This window comes from Xenopus laevis, chromosome 7S (assembly GCF_017654675.1).
Source record: "Xenopus laevis strain J_2021 chromosome 7S, Xenopus_laevis_v10.1, whole genome shotgun sequence".
NCBI lineage: Eukaryota > Metazoa > Chordata > Amphibia > Anura > Pipidae > Xenopus > Xenopus laevis.
The window spans coordinates 85,302,550-85,321,049 of record NC_054384.1 but is presented as its reverse complement, the minus strand read 5'-3'; the positions used below and the strand labels follow the sequence as shown (position 1 = coordinate 85,321,049).

The 18,500-nt window shown below is 36.9% G+C and overlaps 1 protein-coding gene across 2 annotated transcripts in view; it reads right to left on the bottom strand.

Moving 5' to 3' along the window:
* The window catches only part of ajap1.S (adherens junctions associated protein 1 S homeolog), a 132,041-nt gene that overhangs the window by 57,776 nt on the left and 55,765 nt on the right, over positions 1–18,500 (bottom strand). For both annotated transcript variants that reach the window (XM_041571474.1, XM_041571475.1), the window contains one exon: positions 15,936–16,678. In XM_041571474.1, the coding sequence (XP_041427408.1) occupies positions 15,936–16,678 (743 nt within the window). The remainder of the gene's footprint in view (positions 1–15,935; positions 16,679–18,500) is intronic.

The window sequence follows — 18,500 nt, the reverse complement described above, 5'->3', positions numbered from 1 at the left end:
AGATACTTATCTTTATAGGCATCAATCAAACATTAGACTGTAATTTGGAAACACATGTGTCATATAGAGTATTAAACTGCATTAGTTTTACAAACAAAGTAGCAAAAGATTTGTAAGAATTAAGCAAATGTAACAGTGGCGGCATTAATTCTATATCTTGATTAAATAAAAACACTAGGGGGATTTAATCCAATGTATTAAAGCACAACAGGCTTAGAAGTGTTTCAAAAATAAAATTAGCCGAAGAGCTGGAATAGGTTGCACAATTGCTTTTTGTTGCCGTTTGGCTCCATTAGGCAGATGGCGGCTGGGTGGTACCTATCTACTTACGATCCTACAGCTAAACAATGCAGCTCCCATAGGTCCCTTACGTCCTTATATTGTTCTAGTCTATTGTGTAATGTGGCAATGCCATATTCGGATACCTTGTTGGTATTTACCCTTTTTATTACTTCCGCTAGGATAGGTGCAATTGCAGTTTTCCATTTGCTTGCAATAGCTAATCGTGTTGCTGTGAAAATCTGTTTAACCAAGCTTTGGCCACTTTTTGAGAGATTTTCCAGAGGTTTCCCCAATAACATTGTTGCAAGGTCCAGTGGAATCTGTAAAAGTAATTCTTAACAGTACGGGACAACTTGTTTTTTTTATAGTCTGTACCTAAACTGCTTTTAATTGCTGCAGCCTAATTATTCCCAAATAACATGCACAATTCTCTGAAATGGCCATTATTAATTACAAACCATATGCTCATTGAACAAGTACTGGCAAATAGAATAAAGATTCAGGCTGTGTAATTGTATTTTTTCTTTTTGAGAAGTCATTTTAACAAGAACAATTAAGAAGTTAAGTAAGTCCGGAATTAATGTTGCCTGATCTGATAGTTGCCGAAGGAGATTCTCCATGGAGGATGTCCAATAAAAGGACAAAACCGTCAACTATCTGTTTCTTGCTGTGCTCTGCGCCATATAGATGAAATGCCAAATGCCACTGTGCCAGCTGCATTGCCAGTGCATAAACTTCTTTGGAAATGTTGTCTCCTGACAATCTTACTACATTACAGCAGATTAGCAGATAAAATTCCCACTGAATGGGGAGTAACAGCAGAAAGTCTGGGGACCAATAAAAACATTAGTGGAAACCAGTTTCTCTGCTACTCAGCTTCTCCTTTTTTGGCTTGTCAATGTCATCCTTTTCAACAATCTTTCCTCTACTGGGTCCATCACCTATATTATAATTTGGGGGTTGCAATTAGACCCTACAGACCAAACAACTTAGGTCTGTAGGGTAGACACACATAGCACATTCTATCTCTTGTACAATCCTCTCTCGAGAATTAGACCAAGCAACTGCATATATTTTTCCATAGGCTGTACTGGTATGATCTGTGACCCTGCCAGTGGAATACGGTTAGGTAATTATTTCTCAAATATGTGGCAGTAAGCATTTTCCATCGATAATTGCCTGACCTGCAATTTTACCAACAGGTTTGGAATACCATGATATGGAGAGGTAGTTTTTGTTACCTGCTTCTGCAAATGAATGGTGGACAGCTGGGGCTATTTATGCTGGGGAAACCCCTTGAGCTGCCACTACCCTGAACAGGGGGTTGCATCGATCATATTTGACACATCATGTGCATTTGTGACAGGTGCAATTAAGAATGCAGCCACAATTATAATATAATCATAGGGAGAAATGTTGCTTTAGGGTAGAACTCCATGAACGTTTCTCATTGGATCGATGACCGCCGACAAAAATCACGCGACAAGTTGGATGGAGCCACATGCGTCAAGATATAATTGGACTGAATGAAAAGTCGAAGGTAACAGCAACACGGTCTGACTGTCAGATGAAGCTACTGCTTTTTGCGTCCACATCTGACAGTCGTGTTGCGGCAGATTTAATGTAGTTTTTACCTGCGACTTTTCATTCAGTCCAATTAGAATCTTGATGGCTGCATCTCCGTCCAACTCGTGGAGTTCTACCCTTATAGGTAAAAAACGATTTGCAACAGAAATTGTACTTTGCATATTTCTCTTGCCCTTTTGGGCTTATTTCCTTAATATATTTAAATATATGTTTAAAATAGAAAAACTATTTTACTTTTAAATGCAACAAATTATATTAAAATAGTATAATAAGTTATTAATACAATGTTGCCTTGTGTACAGTCTCTATTTTTATATTTCAACTCTCTTCTAAATATTAAGCAATATTATAAACACAGTTTTAGAGTTTTGAGGAAACATATGTCACCCATATATAATATTTCTGTTTATCGCAGAAAGACATTTTTTTTGATCTGCATGGGTAGATGCTCAGATACAACAGAACTAATCACATTTGTCCAGATAGATCATATCATCAAGATCCTTGCTGAGATTGAGAAGTGTTAAAAAAAGGTTGAAAGCCAGTTGATTTTCCACAGTCAGTGAAAAAGAATGGAAACCAGTGGGGTTCTGAAAAAAGTATATGATCCATCAATGGGTGGATCACTGAAGCAAAATGAGCATTACTCTAAGATAAGTAGCTTACCATAGCAGGTAATATACCATTTATTTTCTGTCTAGGCTATGGGGCATACAGTATGACTGACATGCTATATATATTATATATATATATATATATATATATATATATATATATATATATATATACAATTATCCTATAGAAGAAATATTGGTAACACCTTCTTTGGTCCATTTTTAAAGGAATCAAAGAAAAGCTCAATTGCTCTCATTATTATGCCACACCAGATGCCACTCAGATAATTAATTGGCATGCATTTCTATGCCTGGCAGAGAGTCCTGAATTTCAAATCAGCCAGCTTCTGATAACGTTCAGACTTGAAGCTCTCTGGTGCGTTGCCTTTATTAAACTAAACAGTCTCAAATAGTCAAAGGATAATTTTAGGAATAGGAATAAACACACTGGAAATATGACATATAAACAAATTGCTAAGTATAAATTGTACACATTTACATTTGGACCATAAAAGGTAGAAGCAAAGGTTTTTGTTTGTATTGAATATTCTCTTTTCTAGTTTTCATGTTCATTCTACAACACAAATCATTACTCTCCTGGTATTCATTAGCTTTAAATGACAAATCTTATCTTTTTTTGTTCTGATAGGACAAGGTAACTTCCAAAGATAATTAAATTATTTCAAATTTTAGGTGGAGCCATGGCTATGCTCAGCTGTACACTGTTCATTGCACTTCTGAGCTGAGCAAGCAAATTCATTTTGGACATTGATTTGACAGATACGGTAATTGTTCGGGGGTAAACAAGAGCAAAGAGTGGGGAAGAAAGGATTGGGCGAAGTTAGGGTTTACACTTATGGTGGCCTCAGTAACATACAGTGGAGAGGCTGATATCTGAGGGCAGATGACATCTAATTATAGTATGACATCCAAGAAAGGTTAATTAACCAAGTGACCAATGAGCTATTTAAATCCTGGTTTTAAACTTATCTCAACTTTTAATTATTTATGGATCTGGCACTTCTTAGAAACAAATACTAAATGCCGCAACATCATTCAAACTAAGATGCCTCACAACCCCCATCAAAAAATAAAGGCATTGCTACAGCTTACAGCCAACTTCTGCTTACTCATCTCACTGTGAACCAGCAGTAATACCCTTATGGGAGCAAGACCTCCAAGTTTCCATAGACAGTAAACAATAGAATACATGCAAACATCCAAATATTGATTAAGGAGTTTAGCCCCGATCTTTGCTGGGATCTCACCAAAAATAAAAGAAAAATCTTCCTTTTTGCGGAAGCATTGAATGAAGTGTGCCTTTGTTTTAATTTTTGTGTGTATAATATGGCAGCTTGTGATTGCAGGAGAGCCAACATTGAGCATCTCACATCAGTAAACATAACCTTTTTTCAAAAACATAAAGGCAGAAAGAAGCTTTGGATTGTGTGTACAAACATCCAAATATTCCAAATCTCTTAACCATTTTGAACTCACCAATAAGTACAAGTGGTATTGGACCTCGGACAAAATACACACACTGTATCCTAACTCTTTAAATCTTTGCTGAAGATGTTACAAGGCAGCGATAACCTTCTTCCAAATATGGTGGACCTGCCATATAGCACAAGACTTTTGTGCAAATGTAACAAACCTGATAACTTACTCCACCAACCATAAGGTCTTTCCAACCCCAAAACTAGCACTGCTAGGGATCATTCCATCTGACTTCAATGCAAATGTTAAGTATATGGTACTGCACAGAATGTATGCAAGCTTGTCCATCCTAGCCAGGAACTGATAAACAATCACATTGCCAACCCTGGAAGAAATAAAAGCTGAGACTGCACACAATATGCTCAAATACAAAAAGAGACCAACAAAAGCCTTTCTCTTGGCCAGCACACCCTACTCTACCCATTCACTTCCCTAAACAGCAAAATGTAACAACTAGTCACTGAACAACTAAGTCTCTGCTGTGCTCAATCTCTCCTCATCCCTTTTATATTTAATTTTTTTCCCCTATTTGTTAATTGTAAAATCTTGAAAACTGTTAATAAAAATATTCCTATTTGAACCAGCCACCAATAAATGCAAGAATAAGGGTACACAGATGTATTATTTTAAGTGGGTAGTCTTGAGTTAGAAAGACAATGGGGATGGAGTTCAATCTAGGTGGAGGCTTGCATTTATTGTGCATCTGTGCATCCATATAAAACTGACTTTGTATGTGAAATTAGGAGAGTTCTGTGTACAATTAATGAGAAGAGTTTTGTTATTATTTATATTCATTGGATCAAGAAGCTTCGAGTAGGATCTCCTGGCAGACTGCAAATGCTTGTGACGATGAACATGCTTGCTTTTGCAAAAAATAAATTGAATTGAAGTGTAGTTAGTTACTGTACTAGACTATGTCACTGTTTCTATACAGTTGAGGGTTTCCTTCGTTATCTGAACATGTTTTGCACTTTTGCAGTGCTCTACATTTTTGTAGATTAAAAAAATAAAAACACTGGTAAATATATCTTGAATAAATATTCTGCAATTTCTGACAAAATTCACACTGCCACAAAATAGCTTCAAAAAATTAAAATAATTTTTGTTTTAACATCATATCTAAAACCTCTAGAAGCCTATGATTACGTGCCTTTTTCGGCACGAAACACATAAAGCTGTAGATATGATGTTTGAAATAAAGATGGATTTACTTTTTTGCCACTATTTTGTGTTTTTTTGTGACTGTCTATAACCTCTTTCCTATGGGGTGCCGTTTGTCCCAAATACATTCTTTATACAAAACTATCCCTAGTACACAGAATTAATGTCTCTCATGGTATATACGTATTTGCGACCATATACATGTAGCGCTATAGTAAACTGACTTGTGCTAGGGCCGATTACTCTACTTTCCTTGGTGGGCTGAGACCACTGATGAGCTCTCTTTCTCAGGGGTAAGCCCTCGCAGCGGGGTGGAGGCAAGGGTGTAGTGTAACTGTAACCTGATGCGATAGCACAATGATGGGCACCAGTAGTTCTTTAACAGTTGAACCAAGAACAGTATTTATTGAACAATAGCACAGAGATCATTTAGCACATTGATCCACAATGGAGTATAGAACATACACAGCAGAATAAAGGAAGCATATACTCACAGCACGTATAGGCTGAATCCCCACAGGCTAGGGAATATACAGCAGAGAGTAAGTTGACAGCATGTGATGGGTATTGCCCAGTTTTCAGGATATCTTCCAGTGGCAGACTAGGGGAACTCCTGACATCCCTATCTCAACACTTGGTTCCTTACTCTGGGTCAGTAATACCCTGGGATCTTGATCCCTCTAATCTCCTCGGCGGAGCCTTGAGCTGCTCAACTAATTAACCTCTCTTTCACTCCTAGAGCGATCTATAAAACGAGTATAGCTATCTAATTACTAGGGCCAAGGCGCCTAGGGTCAGCACTACCCATTCCCTTCCAGCCTGCTTGGTTGGGCTAAAGCAATGGACCCAGAGCACATGGTGCCTAAACCTTTTATACTCTGGCACAGTGCCTCTAGAGTACACTGTGTGAATTGCAGGGGTTACATAAGCACAAGGTCCCCATAAGGACCCACTAAGGTGTCCATATTACTAGAGATGTGCCTGTCTGTAAAGTGTAAGGGTGTCTAAAATTTTCATATCCCTACATACACAAATAAAAAGATATACAAAAGACGTATTTCTATTAAAGAATGAGAACATCTGGTTGGTGCACAAAAGGATGTCATTATATTTCAAACTCCATTCTGTACATTTTAACAAGCAATCTGTCTTACAAATGTAAAACATCCATGTAACAGACACACATATGTGTAAAGTTACTTTAAGAATGAATTCAATAAAAAAAACTACAGAATATATAATAGTGTAACTAACGAGTGCAGGCCAAGCTAGATTTTAATGACAAAATAGATGTTTGGGACAGAAAGCAAGATTTTATAGTACAAAATTCATTCTTTCAACAAAATGAAAGCTCAGTTTCACAAAACAGATAAAATATCCATTCTGTGAAACAATACCGTCAGTCACTTTACAATAAACCAATCAGAACAAAGTTTATTGCCGTATAACAAACAAGATGAAAAGTTGCCAGCTCTGCTCCACATGGCTGCTTCATCCCTAAGACATAGGATACTATCTGGCCTACTATAGAGGGCGCCCTCTAATGTCCCATGTGCTCCATAGTAATAAACATGAACAAACATTTCCTAAAAGGGTTGCTGTTAAATACTACTGGTTCTTAATTGGAAGTTATTACAAATGAGAAATATAATGCTGCACTGATAATGATTCTATAGAAAAAAAGATATGATACTTTAATAGAAATAAGTCTTTTGTCTTTTTTTATCTGTGTATATGGTCACAAATGTATACCATGAGAGACATTAATTCTGTGTACTAGGGATAGTTTTGTATACAGAATGTATTTGGGACAAACGGCACCCCATACTGTCCTGTTCCTGAATTCAGTCTGCAAGACAATTTAATCACTACTAAAAGGAATGCATCAGCAAAACAGGGGCATATTTAAAAAAATCATTCCTCTAAAAGACTGGTAATAAAACTGGCATTTTGTTTTCTGATCGATGATGTACAGTATCTTAATTAGTGTTTTTGAAATGCAGTCATATTACGTTTAAATGAAAATATGTGTATCTCGTGTTTTTTTGTGCATTATCATACTGCATTTATATTCTATATTGCAGTCAAAGATTGATTATTGAGCTTTCATGGTATAATTATAAGTTTCAAAGTACTTCCTTTGTTAGAGTTGATACACCCCTAAGGATGAACAAGTTAATCAATTTTATTATGAGCCTCATATGGTTTTGCTTGCTTGGCACATTTCTCGGACATAAAGAAACAATACATTATGTATATACAGTACCTATTTTATTGCAATAAGCAGATATATAACGCATGACATCAAAGTTTAACTCCTTGTTCATGGCTAGAAAATTGTAATATCCAAAATGCTAAATTGTGAACTTTTTTTTTCCATTTATCTCCTTCACAAACCCCCAATTGTAGTTTAACACAAAGGGGCACATTTACTAAGGGTAGAATTTTGAAGTGGAAAAACGTCGAAATTCGACCATCGAATTGCAGTAGTACGATATTCAAAGCCAACGTTTTTTTTTTATTTAATATGACCATATGCGATCATAGTAAAATCGTTCAATCGATCGATTAAATCCTTAAATCAAAACGATTTAATCGAACGATAGAACGATTTTCAAAAAAAAACTTTGAAGGTTTTGAATTCGAAAATTCACTTCAACCCTTAGTAAATGGGCCCAAAAATGTTATTGTGTTTTCAATAGGCCTTTAGGACTGGATCCCAAGATGCTGCACAGAATGTACAACTAAGCATTTCAATAAGGCAGTGGAATATTGCTACACACATTCTTTGAGAGGTCACCCATGGATACAGATAATCTCTTAGGAGGCAATATAAGGAAGGCCCCTGCTCAGAAGAGCTTACAATCTAACAATATGCAATTGTAACTCGCATCTATTGTGGTGAAATATTTATCTGTACAGGTATGGGACCTGTTATCCAGTATGTTTGAGACCTGGGGTTTTCCGCATAACAAACCTTAAGTCAACTAGAAAATCATGTAAATATTAAACAAACACAATAGGCCGGTTTTGTTTCCAGTAAGGATTAATTATATCTTAGTTTGGATCAAGTACAAGGTACTGTTTCATTATTACAGAGAAAAAGAAAATAATTTAGAAAAATGTGTATAATTTGATGATAAAGTCTATGGGAGACAGGCTTTCAGTAATTTGGAGCTTTCTGGATAAGTGGTTTCCAGATAACGGATCCCATACCTGTATATGTAAACTGCCGACTTGTATACATTCACTATACACTACTGCACTGTGGGAGATGATGGGGCCATACATAATAATAATAGTAGCCTTTATATTACCACAGCTTCATGTAGGACAAGTAAACTGTTCTGCTATTAGTCACCTTACAAATCACTTGACATGCTTGATTCTGCTAGATTTCCACAACAATCTGATCAAAAAAATTGCACAATAATAGACAATAAATCAACTGTGCTATGAATGTTTTAATGTATAAACTTCTAAACATTCTGATTTATCAGTAACATGTAAGATTAAACAGTATTTCAAAAGCCACATACATATTTCAGATATTTCTGCTGCAGATCTAGCAGCACTGTTATCCAGGATCTAGGGAAAAAAGTCATTATAGCATATCTTAGGCAATATAGCAGGTTACATCACTGCTGTCTATTAAATGTCTACCCCAAATTTACATAATGGTTCATAAATGCTCCCTGTACTCAGTGTATGAATTGCCATATGCATGTATCCTACAAAATTGTATTAGAGAAATGAGCATGATGGTACACCTTTGTAACTTGATAACGTAACAGAATGAAAAGTATCAGATTAATAACACTAATAAATAATACGAATAATCAGATTAATATTTTCAACTGCATGTCCAGAACAGTACTACTCAGTGCTTGAAAAAATATGGAACAGCACAATGTATTCTGCAAGAAAAAATCTCACAGTGCATAGCATACCTACCCCAACTTTTAAAAATCTAGTGACAACATAGATGCTCAAATATACCAGATATGCCAATAATCCACCCAACCCCTATCCACTGGGGCAAATTAACTAAAGGGTGAAGTGACTAACGATGGCGAAAATACGCCAGTGGGACGTCATTTAGAAACTTTGCCGAAACTTCACCAGCAAAGGAGATAGACTCTAGTGGTACTTCGATCATTAACGCCAGGCGAATTTGCACTCTGGCAGATGGACATAACTACACAAATTCACTAAAATTTGGATTTTACTGAACGTTAAGCTGGCCATAGATGCAAAGATCCGATCGTACGAATCATCGTACGATCGGACTTTCCCATCTCCCGACCCTCCACTAACCATTCAAATCAAAGTCTTACCAGTCGGATTAGTTAAAGAACAGATCAGCAATGTTTTGCCCCTGACAGCAATCGTACAATATCTATGTCCAACCAAAGCTAGTGACAGTCTCCCACTGAAAATCATACGATCGGCAATACACGCAGAGATATTATCGGCAGCCGACAGAAATTTTCTAACCTGTCCGATCGACCAAACGACCGATCTCCACCGGACGAAAAATGTCGGGACTCTCCACACACATTCCGAAAATCGTACGAATCCTCGATTCGTACGATCAGATCTTTGCGTCTATGGCCAGCTTTACCTATTGCACCAGGCGAAGTGCAATAGAGTAGATAGAACTTCCTCAAAAAATAGTTGAAAAATTTTCTGTCCCAAAAAACGCTGGCGTCATTTCCTTTTTTCATGGTTATAGGCTGCAAAAGAGTGTAAATTTTTTTTGGGGTAACTGGCTTCCCCCCTACATTTCCTAACATATGGCACATAAACTATACACTGGGCTCATGTGTAGGGCAATATAACAACTTTATTTTATTTTACTAAGGTTTCCCGGGCTTGTGTAGTGTAATGTATTTGCTGCAACATATACGTCCATTCAACTTTAACTTCTCGTCGTATGCAAATTAGGCAACAATATCGCAACTTCGCTTCAGTTGGCACAGTAACGATAGCGCAACTTCACCAGCGTTCGGAGCCCTGGATGCAACTTTGGATTTGAGTGAATTAGCGTTGTCCTGGCGAATCTACACCTGGCGAAGTGTTACGCTATGAGTGAAGCCGTCGCTGGCGAATTTGTGGAGGTTAGTGAATTTGCCCCACTGTTAGTGAATTTTGCCCCAATATCATCATCATCCCAGTCCATGAGTCCTATCCTGTATAAACTGGGACCATTGGGTCATATATAGTATATCATACCATAAGTGAAATAAACAACATACAATTTGCGTTGCTTTTAGTAAAAGTGTGTCATAATAAATAGTAGATAAGTATGCTAATAGTTAATTACATAGTTAAGTTAGGTTGAAAAAGACCAAAGTCCATCAAATTCAACCCCTCCAAACTAACCATAGTGCACATATGTGCACACACTCATATCAACCTATCAGTACACTCAGATATATTAACTCTTTATATCTCAATAGCTATATGAATTGTACCAATTATACTACTTGTAGATAATTGTAGATTATAGTATCACTATAGCCTTTGATATTAAGCTTGCTCACATCATTCCTAAATTCATAAATTGAATCTGCCATCACAATATCACCCGGCAGGGCAATCCACTACTTTGCCCTCACTGTAAAGAACCACATATGCTGATTTACATGAATGTTCTCCTCCTTTCATCTTTCAACTAAATGGTGGCTTCTGGTGTGTTGATCCTTTTTATTGGAAAAAAAACATTCCCCCACTATCTGTCTAAAATGCCCTCTAATGTGTTTGACCATCTTCTCCAGAGGAAAAAAACCTTGACTGTCTTTCCTCATTGTTTAAAGCGATACTGTCATGGGAAAAAAAATTTTTTCAAAATGAATCAGTTAATAGTGCTGCTCCAGTAGAATTCTGCACTGAAATCCATTTCTCAAAAGAGCAAACCGATTTTTTTATATTCATATTGTCAATTTCCCAGCTGCCCCAAGTCATGTGACTTGTGCTCTGATAAACTTCAATCACTCTTTACTACTGTACTGCAAGTTAGAGTGATTTCAACCCCCTCCCTTTTCCCCCCAGCAGCCAAACAAAAGAACAATGGGAAGGTAACCATATGGTAGCAGCTCCCTAACACAGCTCCCTAACACAGGATAACAGCTGCCTGGTAGATCTAAGAACAGCACTCAATTGTAAAAACCCTTGTCTCACTGAGACACATTCGGTTACATTGAGAAGGTGAAAGAGCAGCCTGCCGGAAATCATTTCTCTCCTAAAGTGCAGGCACAAGTCACATGACTGGGGGCAGCTGGGAAATTGATAAAATGTCTAGCCGAATGTCAGATTTCAAAATTAAATATAAAAAAATCTGTTTGCTCTTTTGAGAAATGGATTTCAGTGCAGAATTCTGCTGGAATAGCACTATTAACTGATGTGTTTTGAAAAAAACATGTTTTCCGATGATAGGATCCCTTTAATTATGCCATTCTTGTAAGCATTTTAGTTGCATAACTCTGCATTCTCTCCAGCTCATGAATAGCATTGCATGAATAGCATGAAGGCGCAGCCTAATAATAGTTTATCTTGTAATAATATGGTCACTTAGCAACTGTATCATCATTAATGTGTATCTAAAGACCCTTGTTTTTGAAAAAGAATAACTAGTAATAATATTTTGTCTTATAATAATTAAAATCTGAATATCCTTGAAATGTTATATACTATATGCGTACATTGTTATTCTAATCCAGTATAAATGAGAACATGATTTATATTTAAAAATATATATATATTTTATATGTATATGGCATTTGGGCAAATGTTAAAATATCATGTTGTTTTAACCCTTTAAATGCTGATGCTCTTTGAACTTGTTTTGCTGTTTGTTGCCAATAAACATGCTGTGCAGTAAAGACCACATAAGTGACCCATAAATTCTATGACCCTCTCATTCAGGTTCCTCACTGCTGACAGTGGAATTTAAGTTCTACAACAGACAAGCAGCAACTATATTTAAATACAGATATGGTAAGGAAAGGCACAGTAAGAGTAGCATTGATTATTGGTGGTGTGTTCAGACAAGATTTTACCATTAAAACAATCACACTTTATTGGTATGGAGATGCATCAGATAGCAGTGTCAGATAACAATGCATAGATAAATGTTAAGCACAGTTCATTCTTCCATTTGTTGATGCTTACAAGCATCTTCATTATAGTCTAAGGGGCAAATTTACTAAAGGGCAAAGTGGCTAGCGAAAATTCTCCAGCGTGACATCATTTTGCCTACTCTAGGACCTACTCTAGCGCTACTTCGCACCCTTACGCCAGGCGAATTGCTCTCTGACGAAGGGACGTAGCTACGCTAATTCACTGAGTTGCGGATTTTACTGAACGTTACCTCTTGCGCCAGACTTTACTTCGCCACCTCAGATCAGGCGAAGTGCAATAGAGTTGATAGGTATTGCTTCAAAAAAAGTTGAACTTTTTTCTAATTACCAAAAAACGTGGCGTCTTTTACTTTTTTAAGGGTGATAGGCTGAAAAGAGTGATTTTTTTTTAGGGTACCCTCCTTCCCCCCTACATTTGATAACATATTGCACCTAAACTATACTGTTGGCACATGTGTAGGGCATTAGAACACATTTATTAAGGTTCCCTGGCCTTGTGTAGTGTAATGTGTAATTTATACGGCCATTGTACTTTAACTGAACGGCGTATGCAAATTTGCCATCGCTAGCGTAACTTTGAACTGCTGATCGTAACATCGCTAGCGCAACTTTGAAAATGATCGGTAACTTGTGCGCAACTAAGGCTCTTCGTGAATGTGCGCAGCCCTGGTGAATCTACGCCTGGTGAAGTGCGGCAAATCCAACGCTGGCGCAATTTCGAAGGTAAGTAAATTTGCCCCTAAGAGTGCAGTTAATAATGTTAATGTGCAACTACATTAACACTGGCAATTCCTGGCAATTCAGATAGTGTTACATAATTTCTGCCCAAACCAGCTAAAATGTCTGGGAATCTCTTAATCAAACTGCTCATGAGATAATTTTCGACTCAATTAACCTCCATGTAGGTTGCTACTCTCAATGATAAAACTGAACTGGACTAGACACGGCTAAACAACCGAAAAATTATTGAACCCACAAAACATTGCCAAAATAAAATAGAAACAGTAAAATTATATTGCATTTGCGAAATTCGCAAAACGGGGAAAAATTAATTATCATATGGCACTGTCTAGTTTTGGACGCCGGCGCATAAATTCGCCCATCACTAATCTATAAATGTCATTTTTCTTTAATAAGCCTGTCATGATACAGGCCTGTAATAGTTAATAAAACAGGCCAAGGTATCATGAGAAATATTTCTGCCAACATCTAAATCAGACACACAACAGGCCGCTTTTCACTATGGTCAGAGGGGTCAGAGCTGTAATGCCCTCCTCCATGCCCTGGCTGATAAGAGCCATTCCATGGGGAGGGGGAAGCCCAAGGAGTGAGAACTTAAAGTTCCCAGCAAGACCCTCAAAGGTGAAGTGAAGGTCACATATAATGTATACTCCAATATATTTATCCTTACAGAACCCATACCTGTTGTACCAACAGTATAAAAAACTGGTGATGGGTTCAAGGCAATTTCATCTTTCCAACGAGTCCAAACATGACTAGGTTTGGTACTCTGTATATTAGATGTGAATATCTGGGCAGGGGCAGGTCACAAAGTATTGATGTTTAGTATCTATGGAATCCCTGAGAGAATTAATAACCAATGAATATAATATCATCTCTCTCCTATGTTCCTATAAGGAATTATGGTCATTATATTCTTGCTCCTGTTCCTACTCACAGGAGGTCATAAAAACTCAATCTGTGTCCTGCTAGGCCTCACCCCCTTACATTTCTGAGGGAGGGGGGAGTGTGCAGTTACCTGATGCCCTGAAATCACTAATAAATAGTCAGCTCTTCTGACTAAACTTTGGATTTACTTTGGAGGACCAATTGCGATTGGAAGTTATCCCGTTTGTTTCCCCTTGCCTCCAGGACCAGGAATTCTATATCTTTGGAGTTAAGTATAGGTTTTCCATGTTTTCCCTTTTATTTTACAACTGTTTGTAATTGTATTATTGAATGTATGTCTCTTTTGTAACATCTTTTTGTATTTTGCACTGTTATACCTTTTATAATATTAAAGAGAATTTAATAAGATTGTCTTTGATGCTCTAAACGAACCTAGCCTGAAAGAGTGTAACTGTGAGCATTAACCCTCTGCATGCTGAAGTACTTGTTGAGTTAGTAGGAACTAACTGACTATACTGAGAGAGTGTTAATGAATTGGTGTATTGTGAGTTATTACCTGTTAGAGAGAACAGGGGAATAGTCACATTAGGTTTCTATCGCCTGTGAATGATAGATGGTGGCAGCGAATGAGTTTTGTGGGTGTTGGTTGGTGTTTGGGGTGCTTTTGTGTTAGTCTAACCTGTGTGCAAGGTGGGTGAGAGACTGAGTGAGTGACCCCTGATAGCCACACCTAAAGTCACGTGCGGCTGGAAGTACCGTGTTCGTGACAAAGCCAAAATGATGAAATCTTAAAAACAGTATAGACTCTCTTATGCTGCATGCATGCTCTGTATTATCATTACAATGGGTTTCTATTGGCTGAATGATTCATTACCATAGCCACTTGGTGAAAATAATAAAACTAATGATCTGAAATGATTTAAAGATTTGGGATGACATAAAATGCACAGCTAAGCTATTACAATACTTATAAAAAAAATGAAAGTGATGAATACATTATGTGCAGTTACTAAATATTATTTATTATATACACTGAATAAAATACAAATACTATTACATTAGCGATGCAATTGCATTTATTTGTAAATGGCTGTCTGCAAAATGACCTTCACGTGTGGCCCAACTCCTACAATTTGGAAGAAATTTGGGAGAAAATTGGGAGAATAAATTAAGAAAAAACTAAAGGTGTAAAGGTTGCTGCTCAATGTAAAATACTTAAAAGAATGAAGTGTTTACTTTCGTCTATGAACAATGTCTTATATTTTTCAATGTTTCCTTTCTGGCAAACAAAAGAAAATACGTCTTTGTATAGATTCTCAGGATCAGAGCCATTATCCCACGAGACAAAACCATCAATTGCTATTTAAATGAAAGCCTCATCAACATTTACTACATTGCTGCAGAGGGATACATATGGTTTCATACAATGAAAGTTAAAGAGATAAAAATGCAGTGGACGTTTAAGCTATGAGAACATAACTCCTTTGACCTGTGTAAAGAAATGCTTTATAATAAATGTAGTCATTATAAATGTCAGTATCGCTTTAATAATGTCTACATTATTCATGTCATGAACTCTTTTTTGGACTTTATTGTGAGACTGGATCAAATAAAATATGTTTGTAGTTATAAAACAATGCGCTGGGCCATAGCAGCAGGTGGCATATTTAGAGAACTGCACCAAAACGATTTTTCTTTTTTCAATACAATTATGAATTGATCAAAACACAGACATCTGAACTACACATCAAATTATAGATGTGTTCCACATTGTTTTGCTCGATAAAGGAAACACAGTACAATGGATATTTCATTGTTGCTATTCCTGTTTTAATCCCTTTGCATTTGCTTCCTGAAGTCTCAAACTTTCCGAAAACTCAACTTTTAATAATTTTTTTTTTATTACTCAAGCTTTTGTTTGATAAAAGCATACAAACATTTTCAGCAGCCCATTATACATTACAGAAAATCCCTCAAGACCATACAAATCATATTATAAAAAGATATACATAAATATAAATACCTGAAGATTCATTGGGTATCCTTGGTGGTCGTGCAGTCTTTCCATTACCTGGATTTGGGTCAGCTGTGCTAATCCTACCAGGGGCTTTCTTTCGATGAATCCCTGGGTTTTGTAATGTAGTGACTTTGACATTTGTGGTTGTGGAAGCTATTGTGGTAGTTGTTGTTTCCAACAAAGTTGTCCTGGCTTGAACAGTAGAGGTTTTTGTGGTCTCATAAATTCCAGGGAATGTGCTTGACACCACAACGTCATCATCCCCTGTTGGTCCCCATAAAATAAATTCAGAGACTGTCGTTAGCTGACTTTCACTATCCAAAAAACGTTTCAAGTTGTCCCAGCTTTGGAGCTGTCGCTTACTCCTATTCAGATTTGTCATTTTGACAGTGCTTTTTATTTGTTCTGATGAATAATGTGAGTTTTCCATGATAGAGTTTTTTAATGGCACATTTCTAGAAAAAATTATGTTTGCATGGTCTTTATGATATGTTTTATAATGTTTCCTTTCTATTGGCAAAACAGAACGTTCATAATTAATAGGATTCCAATAATGTTTCTGGTTCCTCAGTTTTAGCATTTCTTTTGGACTCCACAAAGCAACCTTATGTGTCCTATGTACTAGTGAAGGTCTTTGTAAATGTTTGTATGCTTTGCCTGGGGATCCTGATTCACAAATAATGAAATCCATGGCAAGTTGAAAAATGGCTATTAAAATCCAAGCATGGCTTCCTAATGAATGGCCTGATCTGCAAAAAAAAAATAAAAACATTAAATGCATTTTGAGAAAACATATTTTTATCTTATAAAGAAAATGTAGTCTTTAACGGTGCAATGTATCTTGCAAAGTGCAAAATGTTATAGGAGAACATAATGTATTCTAACTAAAAATCATGAAACATCTTATATTGTGTTGAACTGAATGCTCCTTTAAAGGAGAATGAAAGCACAATAAAAAATTTATTTTAAATATGTTATGCTATAATAGTAACATACGATGATCTCGAGTGACACAAGTATTTTGGCAGTGTTATGATCAGCAAGATGATCAAAAAATTAAGGAAATATCAAGAAATATGTAATTATTGAAATATGCATATACTTTAATTGCACACAGGACAAAAAATATTCAAAATTAAAACGACTTCTAAAGTCAATAGAAGTCAAAGTGGATGTTATTTTATAAAATTCTTGGACTTTATCAGAATACAGCATATTTATTTCAGAATATATAAATTACTACATACTGTGGTCTTTTTTGCACTCTGCACTTTTTCTTTTATTCTAATTGTGATTCACTTTGCAGATTTCACCACATTTAGAAACAAACCTTTAGGCTAACATTAAGTAAGCTTTATCAAAAAGGTCTATGTAAATACAACAGTAAACCTTCAAAGTAATGTATGTATGATATGCATAACTTTATTTGTAAAGTGCTGTTTAGGAGCTGCAGCTCTGTACAATGCTTAAAAGTACAATATAAATAAAAGTACAATATATAAAAGTACTTAATAAGTACACAGAGCTTAAGTGCTGTGTGGCAAAAGACACAGTGGTAAGGAGCAACAAGATAGAAAGGTTTGAGAGGAAAGGTGGCAGTGGATGGTGTGAAAAGTGTGTCTCTGAGAGGAGCAGAGAAGATGACCAGGAACATACAGTAATGCTGTGCTGAGTCCTCTGTCAAAAAAGCACCACATTTCTCTCCTTCCATTGTGTATATGTGGCCTTCTGTATCAGACTTCCTGCATAATCCTCTAGGACACAGGCTTAAGCATACTCAGTTTGCTTCCCTCTCCCCCTCCCTTCTCCCCCCCCACTGTAATCTGAGCACAGAGCTATGAGTAAGCAGGGATTGACTCAGACAAGAAGTTATGTCACAAGCTAATATGACAGCTGCTATCCTAAACAAACAGAGAGAGAGCTACTATTGCGGTTTACTTGGGTATGGTAAAGCATTCTACAGAATAAAAAAGTCATTCTAGCTTGCACTATTGTGGGTAATCTATTGGCAATAAACTGCCTTGTTATCTTCCCTTTCAGAAGTAGAAACTGAATGTCAAAATGGTGTACAGCACAGAGCAAATTATTTTTACCCTGGCCAGTGTCGGACTGGCCCACCGGGATACCAGGAAAACTCCCGGTGGGCCCAGGTGTCAGTGGGCCCTCCTGCTTCTAAACATTTGGCTTATTTCATGGCCATTCCTTATTGATAGTGATGGGCGAATTTATTCGCCAGGCGCGAATTTGCGGCGAATTTGCGCGAATCGCCGCCAGCGAATAAATTCGCAAAAATTCGCAACAAAAATCGCGCAAAAAATGGGCGCCGGCGTTGAAAAAACGGGCGCCAGCGTAAAAAACGGGCACCGGCGCCAAAAACGAGACGCCGTCGCGATTTCGCACATTTTTTCCCTGTTTCGCAAATTTCGCGCAAATTTTGCGAATTTTTCGGCAAAGCTAAACGGCGCAAATTCGCCCATCACTACTTATTTATATAAGTATAAAAAGGCTAAATAGCTGGAATAATAGGTTATAGTATGAAAAGAAAAGAGAATAGGGGAATAGAGGTTGAGT